This window comes from Austrofundulus limnaeus, unplaced genomic scaffold (genome assembly GCF_001266775.1).
Source record: "Austrofundulus limnaeus strain Quisiro unplaced genomic scaffold, Austrofundulus_limnaeus-1.0 Scaffold270, whole genome shotgun sequence".
Lineage (NCBI taxonomy): Eukaryota > Metazoa > Chordata > Actinopteri > Cyprinodontiformes > Rivulidae > Austrofundulus > Austrofundulus limnaeus.
Window position 1 is genome coordinate 206,310 of NW_013952672.1, and position 9,696 is coordinate 216,005.

General features: G+C 37.6%; 1 protein-coding gene across 2 annotated transcripts in view; it reads right to left on the reverse strand.

Moving 5' to 3' along the window:
* slc66a2 (solute carrier family 66 member 2) overlaps positions 1–9,696 on the reverse strand; it is a 63,976-nt gene that overhangs the window by 28,992 nt on the left and 25,288 nt on the right. For both annotated transcript variants that reach the window (XM_014020860.1, XM_014020859.1), the window contains one exon: positions 7,267–7,483. In XM_014020860.1, coding sequence (XP_013876314.1) covers positions 7,267–7,483 — 217 coding nt within the window. The remainder of the gene's footprint in view (positions 1–7,266; positions 7,484–9,696) is intronic.

The following is a 9,696-nucleotide window of genomic DNA, read 5'->3' on the forward strand; positions in this document are numbered from 1 at the left end:
TATATATATTTGGCATACATCAAACTCTTGACTGTAAGAATGTCTATAATGTTGGCTGCAGCTTTGTTAAGTTCTTTTCTAAAATGGTATATGTAATATCTGGCTGTAAACATCACAAAGAGTGAACACAACAATGCGAGACAAATTAGAGGCAACCCCCTCCCACAGCTACATACTTTACACAACATTGGTGGACATTGTAGATAAAGAATAAATCAGGCACGGAACAGAGAGGGTGTGGAAAGGCCCAGTGTGGGAGCAGCCGTGGCCAGTTAAGTGGACAGGCAGCCCTGCTGGGGCTTTATCTGTCTGCTGCAGAAAGGAGGAGCGGTGGAGGGAGACAATACTTTGAGACAGGACACACACTGCGAGAAAGCTTTTCATCAGGCCTGCATGTCTGTGCAAAATCCCAGACATTATCACTTTGATTGTACCATTTTTATTAACTTCAACATTTCTATTATATCTGTTATAATTATACCGCTGCAATGAGTTCTTAAAAAAGTGTTATACAATCAAAGTTGTGTGCCTGCAAGAGCTATGAGAATTAAATTTGATATCTTAAGTGCATGCTCTTAAAAAGAGAAAAAAATAAAAAATAGATGTGAAATAACAGTAACTGATTACAGCCGTAAACTTGCAATAATTAACGTAAATGATACATTAGTGACAGATGAAGCTACACCAAATATCACATTAACATAATGACTATTAAAGGTGAAACTTTGGAGAGCAAACTCTTACTGTATGTAAGCTAAATATGCACTTGTCGGGAGCCTGTGACTTAACTCCAGCTCAACATGTGCCACAAAAGCTTAAAGGCATGTGTCAGAGAGACAACAGAACCTTTACTAAAGCATTGCTCTGTGTGAGACAGTCCAATGCTGCCACAGCTGGGAGTATTTCTCATAAATAAAACAGAATTCATCAAGAAAAAGACTTAATTGTTAATCAAGAAGAGAGACATTTCATTTTAAATTTCTATCAGCCTGACTTTTCTGAACAGGTGAGAAAAGAGAAATAGTCGATCTTGTGTCTTCTGTCAAAAGAGAAGAATAATCCATCCACCTATCTATTCATTTTCTTTACCCACTTATCCTTTCTAGGGCACAGGGAGCTGCTGCCTATAGGGTGCGAGAGCTGGGGTCCACCCTGGATAGGTGACAAGTCCATCACAGAGACACAACCATTCCCACTTTAGTTACCAATTTAAAGTGCATGTTTTTGGTCTGGGAGAAAACGCACGCATGCATAGGCCTGGGTGGTACGATGATATTTTGGTACGCCACGATATTAAAATATGGTGATGATAAATTATGACGGTATTATTAGGTTTAAGAAATTTATTGAGGTTTGTTTACTTATTGATTTATAACAGCACCACACATTCTGTAGAATTTTTTTTAGGTGAAACGCAATATATTTTCATAAACTATTGTGTGATTATTGTTGGGATTCAAAAGATGATTTTTTGTACAGACTGATCTGGGTGGCTAGAGGTTCTCAAACTGGGGTCCCTGGACCCCCAGTGGTCTGCGAGAGGTTTCTTGGGGGTCCTCAAAATTTTTACTAAAATGTTAATTTGGTTTTTATTTTTAAAACTACATGGAGAACAATAAACTAATAAAACAAACATAATTAAACTTAATAAAAATATATATTCTCATGGCATTTAGGGGTTGAAATGACAATAAATTATCTTTTAAAGCAGCATGGGGTTTATGAGGGGGTCCCTGGRAWTKKCTTGAGAACCCCTGATAATAATAATAATAATAATAATAATAATAATAATAATAATAATAATAATAATAATAATAAAAGTATAAATAATACTTTTAGGTTTAAGCCAGTAATTCATGACATACTTTAATGATCTAGGTTTTCAAGACATGCTGTTTATCAGTGATTATAGTCAGAACAAGATTTGCTAACAACAATCATTCTTAGATATCACTTGTGTTTATCTTTGTGTTTTCCCTTGACCCAGCATTTCTTTAAAATGAAATCTTGCTTTATTGAGATGACATAATATTGTTTGTTAAACAGTATATATCAGGCCCCAACTGTCTCAAGGGAGGCAGAATCAGGAGCAGAGAGCAGGGGGACAGTCTGATGGCTCTATGTTGTTCTCTGTGTTCCTGTTGTTGCAATAAATCAGCTGACCATCCCACGAAGTACCTTCATTCTTGGACCACGTATTTCTGTCTTTGTTAAATAAATATTTCCATAACAGTCCATCAGAGCAGGAAATACATATAGATATAGTTACATGCTTGACCACGTATACAACACATAGTTTTTGAATTTAAAACACCAGCAGGAAAGGAATTGTGTTGAGTGGACTTGACCCCAGAACAGGAGAGTGTGCCACCCCATAGTGATGTAAAACTAGTAGGTGGGGTCAGGTTAGAAGCTGTTAAATCTGAATGGATTTCTGATTCTCGTGGCTGAATACAGACTTGAGCATTAAATCTGTCTTTCAGTCCAGTGCTGTGTGTGGTTGTATGATTCTCTTCAAATTCAAACCTTAAAATATCGGTGAACTTTCTATTTGGTTGTGAACACATAAGAAAGTAACTGAACATGCTATATCTTTTCAGCGTGATGTGCCAAATGTTCATAAGAATTCCACAACCCTCTCGTTGCTGACTGGTCAGTGCTCGTAAATGGTATCCATCTGTGCAAAGCACTTCCAGTCCCTATGGTTTTTTTTACCTCTATAACCATTGTGGTCTCTGATGGTTTGATAATCTCTTTTCAGATTTTTTGGTTTTTCACCGACACTGCGATTGAAGTCCTGATTAGCCATAATCTCAGACACCTCAAAATACACTTTTGTCATTGCGCATGACTCTAGTGCTCTTTGTGTCTGTCAGTGAGCACACAAATTAGCTCACTTTGTCATTGGTCCAACGCACTTGTACATGTTCATTTGTTGCCTTTTTTAAAATCAAAGACCCATTTTCCATTTTCATGACAGCTAATACCGAACTTCTGTTTGTTGCGCTATTGTTTCCTTTTTTATTAAAATAAAGAGCAGGCAGCTAGATAATGAAATCTATAATAATATATTAAATCATATACCATGTTTCTGGGCCTAAGGTTTACAAGAGAAACACTGCCTCTGCAAATCACCAAAAAGTCAAGAGACTAAACTTATTATATCACCTCACATTATTTAGTCTGGCGACTTGTTGCTGCATCTGCAGTGAAGCAGGCACTGTACCGGTCTGTCGTGGTAAAGCAAGAGCTGAGCCAGAAGGCGAAGCTCTTGGTTTACCGGTCGGTCTACGTTCCTACCCTTATCTATGGTCACGAGCTTGGGTAGTGACAGAAAGAATGAGATTGCAAATACAAGCGGCCAAAATGAGTTTCCTTCACAGGGTGTCTGGACTCTCCCTTAGAGATAGGGTGAGAAGCTCAATCATCCAGGAGGGACTCAGAGTAGAGCCACTGCTCCTCCACGTCGAGAGGAGCCAGTTGAGGTGGCTCGAACATCTGTTAGGATGCCTCTTGGACGCCTCCCTGGTGAGGTGTTCCAGGCATATCCCACTGGGAGGAGGCCCAGAGGAAGACCCAGGACACGCTGGAGGGACTATGTTTCTCGGCTGGCCTGGGAAGGCCTTGGGATTGCCCCGGAGGAGCTGGCCCATGTGGCTGGGGAGAGGGAAGTCTGGGTCTCTCTGCTTAGGCTGCTGCCCCTACAATCTGACTCTCGAGAAGCGGAAGAAAATGGACGGATGAATGTACATTATTTAAATTTATTAGAGAGAAATACATTTACAATAAGGGTGCCAAAGTACAAAAGCTTATCCTGTCTGTCTACATTCCTGAGCTTACTGAACAGTCTTTAACCGTTGATAGTTTCAATCAACAATGACGACTTGTAGAGAAAAAAAAGAAGAGACCCTTTTATCAATCAAAACTATAAGTACTAAAACAATATTAGTTTTCGTAGAAACTCAATTTTGTTTTTAAATTATGCTTTAAGCTAACAAACATGATGCACAGGAGTAAACAAAATAGCATGGGAGAAGCTAAAAATATTCCTAAATTAGACAGATCTTTGCTGCAGCTCTGCCACATTTAATTTGATTCCTTTCATTCATTTGGCTCTGATCCTTAAACAGCTCAGTGCTGCAGCTATTTGTTGTTGGTAAAACCACAGAGGACCAAAGTTTCCTTTTCCTTTTCTGTTACTCGTTTAATAATAACCTGCAGCATTCCTCTGAGCAGCAGATCACAAGCCAAAAGAAGCAACGTCTGCTGGGTCAGTGCGTCCGTATGTATGTGATTGAAGTTGTGTAACATATGCATGGTTAAGGTCCAACCTGTTAGTAAGTACAAGGCAGAGAGGTTCAGCTCAACTGCAGAACACCACTGACTGTGATATACAGTACATCAAGAGGTGTTTGAAAATGAAAATAATCTATTATGACTAAAAAACAAGAAGCTAAGCTCCAACTTGTTCAGCTGCTGCCTTTAATAAACTACGGACAGAATTTAAGCTATTTTAACTTGCTCTATAATTAGTTTGAGGCTAATCAACTTCGCATGGCTAATTGAAGCTGCAGATAATTGGCCTTGCTGGTAATGTTTTTGATGCCTGATTTACTGTGTGAATGTGACAAGAAACAAATGCTGATAAACATGTAATTATCCACACTTTGTAATCATTGTGTTTGGATTAAAATGTCCAAGTCCTGACCATTTTGTGTCCCAATGTTTTTGCTGTAGCACTTAAAGAACAAACTAACAGTCTGTATTTATTTTAAAATCTCTTATTTAGGTTTACTTTGATGTCATTTTCAGATCTTCTGACTTCTGAGGTAGATGAATGATTAAAAGTAAGATTTAAAAGACATTTGATTAATCACTTTTGTCATGTGACAACCACTTTGGCAGATAAATATTAGAGTTGATTGTTTACTTTCAATCTTGGAATATCTGTACCACCCTGCAGTTGACACATGAAGTGAGAGGCGTCAATTCTAGTAGGTGTTCTAAGATGAAGGTGATGGTAAATTCCCACATTGCCGCTTGTGACTTCATCTGAGTTGATAATGAAAATCAAAAAAAGAACTAAAACCATTTAACAAGAACAGTGTGTTTTGTTTACAAAGAAACCATTTGTCTGATTATTATCTGGGCCCTTAAGGGTTAATGCTCCAGAATGGGACTGTATGTCTGACCTGCAGTGTGTGTGAGACAGAGGAGAGGAGCTCCATGTTTGAGTCCAGCAGGACCTGTTCAGCAGCTGATTCTGTCTGGATTTGAGTTTACAGACTACTCTGGTTACTTTTTTCAAAGTTGAGGGACATTACAGCTGCGCTGCTGATCAGTGCTATTTATAGAACATGAATGGACTCGCGGGAACCTGGTCGCAGGGGGGTCTGTGTTGGTGATTCTAAATTATTGATAAGGTAACAATGCTGTGGCTTCACCTGTCACATTTTATTTTAAAGAAAGAAAAAGTAGCTTGCAAAGCTGTCGCATCAGTGCTACGTGATTAAAAGCAGAGTTTTCATCGCAAGCGCGCACACACGTCTTCCTATCTTTGTGAGGACCACACACACGTCTTCCTACCTTTGTGAGGACCACACACAGCGCTCAGCCTCGCTCCTGCGCCGTCTTTTTTCCCCAAGTTTGGTGAGAGGTGGATATGGAGGGACGCAAAAAATAGCTCTGGACTTGATCTGGCCTTATTTAAATAAAAATGACTACATGTCGTGAAATTCTTAGATGGGGGGGGGCTTGTACAATGAACATGTCTTTTATGTTCAGAAACAGTGGTGGTTTTAAAGATTCTGGAATGTAAAAAGCTTGCTACATAATTAAACACAGATCATAACTAGGGCTGCCACGATTAGTAGATTAATCAACGACTAATCGATTATTAAAATAATCGAAGACTAATTTAATAATCGATTAATCTTTTTTTTTTTGTTCTTTACTTTGTTTTTCTCTCCAAACTGCTTGGACACCTTCCACTGCCACATCTGCCTTGACACACATATACAGTAGTGGTAACTGGGGTAGGCCGTGGACGTCACAAAACATTATACAGACAGGCTCTGGTATCATGGCTACCAAGCAATGGAGCTCAAAAGTGTGGGATCATTTTAAGAAAATGAAAGAGAAACCTGTACAATATCTGCAAGGCAGAACCTGCCTTCCACACCAATTATTTTTAGTTAGCATATAGCTAAAATCTAACGATGGTTATATAATAGCAGCTGCATTCTGGCGCGATACGCTGTATGTTTTATATTCAATTAACGTATGATCCGATTAGTCGACTAATCGAAAAAATAATCGATGATGCTTAATCGACTATAAAAATAATCGTTTGTGGCAGCTCTAATCATAACCATTAAAATCTGAGCTGTGCACAGAAAATTAAATTATGTAAAAACACACTTTGATAGTGTGGGCCAGTGATTCCCAACCAGGGGTACGTGTACCCCTTGAGGTACACCCTTTACACTGTCTAAAGACCTGAAACATTCCAGCACTTTCAGGACCTTGGAAAGTTCCTTCAACCCTTCATGCTGTTTAATTTCCTAAAACATGTCAGCACTTTCAGGACCTTGGACAGTTCCTTCAGCCCTTGACACTGTTTAAAGCAGTGATTCCCAACCAGGGGTATGTCAGCATATTACGGGGGTACGTGGAAAAATATCCCAGGTGTGTAAAAAATTAAAATAAAAATAGGACTGACACTTGTAGGGCCCTATGATTTCCGCAGTGCAGAAATGGCAGTCGGAATCACAGAATTAACTCAAAATGGAATCAGTGTAAAACGTGGAATCTTGTGGAATTTGCTCATTTGGGTGATTTTCTGACGTATTTTCGACAATCCAATGTAATTTGGACTATGCTGTTTTCTACACCTGTCATTACCCTGGTTTACTTACTTAATTACTTACTCACTTTCATGGCAATATTTTTATTTTTATGTTTAATTTGAGTTGAAAAAAATTAGAGTTAAACATTCTAGGGGGGTTAAATAAATAATTTTCATTTAATTTTTTCATTTTTATCAGTTGTTAGTATATTATAGTTTTGGAGAATCATCATTTTTTTTGACTGAAGGAGTACTAGTATGATAAAATGGTTCAGGGGTACACAAGTCTAAAAAGGTTGGGAACCACTGGTGTGCGCAATGCCCAAACCCCAAACTCCACCACTTCCCACCATGTCCCGTTGAACCTCAAAACAACAACAGTGAGATCTATACAGGCTTATACAGTATTGAATCTGTACCTCATGCCCTCTGTGGACTTGTTCTGATAGTTGCAGTACAGCTGTGGCGTACCCAGCATTGCTTCAGTGAACACAGCCAGGAAGCCCAGGGTCTCCACGAACAGCGCCGAGTCCAGGAGGAGGTAGGTGATGTAGGCCGCCACAAGGGTGAAGGCCAGTACGCACTGCAAGTAGTCCATGAAGCGACTCCATGACCAGAAGTAGTTCCAGTCAAAGTCTAGAGAGGCACAGCACAATGAAACCACAGATAAGAACAAAGAAATGTATATTTCCAATGGGGACAAAACAGGTATAAATGGCCAACATGAGTAGTGTGCAGCAATGGCAAAAGTTTATTATGAAATAATGGGTTCAGTTCTGAGGAATAGAGAAATATACTTAAAATGAAACAAGAACTGGCATGCAAACAGGAATTAATCTTGTCAAAGAAGTGATCATATGGAAAGGAGGACCAAATTTGGTCAAGGTAGAAACAAAAATAAATCACTACTGTGATTTTTTTTCTTTGGATTGACCCAAAAGTTCATTGTATTATCTTTGGAAATTTAGCCTTTTAATTTAAATGAAATTTGTTCCAATATAGTTGATGGATGTCAACTGAAATTATTTTGATCTGCAATTTAACTTCCATAAACTAGAAATTGCTGTCTATAATGTCACACAATGTCCACAAGTATTTTAGTCCAGTCCTTGAGAGCAAACTGCCCCAGCTCTGAGGTTTGAAGAGTTTATTCTACAGACTGCATGTTTCAGTTCCTTCCACAGATGTTCAGTAGGATTTAGATCAGTGCTTAGAATGCCACTTCAGAATCGTCCACTGTTTTGTTTGGAGCCATCCTGGTGGTTTTTAACTCTATTTGGGTCAAAACCCTGCTGAAAAACTCCTGACCGCATGAGACTGAGCTTCCTGCCAGCATAATGGATGGGTTTTTGAAAGGGCTCCCTCATAAATGCAAAGAAGTGAGGATTAAATGTGTCACTTTTGCTCAACAAAGCTTTTTTTCCTCTCAGGAAGTTGTTCATGTTCTTCAACCTATTTAGCACAGAAAAGCATTTTCTTTTTTTAAGATTTGATAGCAATGGTGAATATTGTCACAATTAAAAGAAGTTACACTTAAAATAACGACACTATAAAGGTAGTTTGCTATTTTATTTAGAAGATTAGCTTATTTTATGGAAACCTGGAATTTATTTCAGTATATTTTTATTAGTTCAATAGTTTCAAAAAGGATGAGGTGTTAAATAAACTGCACGATTGAACAAAATGTGGGAGTGGTGTGGGGTTAGACATTTTCTTTTAACGCTAAGGGGGATCTGACAGAAATCGTTTGGTAACCACTGGTTTAGCAGATCCCTATGGTTAAACTTTTTTTCATTTAATCTATTCTAGGGATACCACCGATTTTGTCAAGGCCAGTTTCATGATGTTGTGATTTTTTTATATTGTTTACCTAAAATTTAAAAGCAATGACTCATTTTCACATATTGTGTTTAGATAGTTTTTTTTATTTTATTCCTTTCAAGTTTTTTCAATCTGAGGGGTTTCCCTTCTTAAAAGGAAAAAAGGTACTAACTACGTTAAACAGATCTCTATAAACAAACAGTTTTAGTCGATTTAGTCATTAAATGGTTTTGTTGTTGGTAAGTAAGCAGTTGAGATTGAGAGTGGCAGTTTACTTAGGAAAAACGTACACAGTACACTCCTCCACAATCCCCATTCTCACACATAAGATTCACAATGGGGTTTCGTCTTACAACAAACTTGTATATTAAAAGGTAACTAATAACTTTGTACTTGTGAAATGTTTTCCAAATTCACATGAGAACTGAAAATTTTCACACCACCCCCACAATTCTCTCCATATATTCAGAAAAAAAACCACACAATATGTCACTGCTACAAATATCTGAATTTTGCTCCATTTGAGAATGTTCTCCTTAGAATGTCTGACATTTCTTATTGTGTCTTAGAAAAAATGGTTTTCTAAAGACAAGGTTGTGTAAAAGACCTAAAAAATGAGTAACAATAAGCCAAGACTAAAGTATTTTCCAGACTATAGTAATGAATTGGACTGGAAACTGAACACTGATTAAATATTTAAAATCCATTATCTGCCCCATCACCTCTTTTTCTCATTCTCTTTAAATTAAATAATTAAATTGTATTTATTATAAATTCTGGTTTGCTGTAATAAGAAACTGGCAATATACAGTGGCTTCAAAAATAGTTTTAGACTTCCATCACTTTTGCATTTTTCCATGTTGCAGCCTGATGCTACAATTGTTTCAATTTTTCTTTTAAATTAAAATCTGAAATATCACATATCGATATGCTTTATATTTTATGCTTTTTTAATAATCTCCTGAATAAAAAAACAGAAGCACATAATACATATTTTAACAATTAATTTTGCCAGCTGTATTAAATAC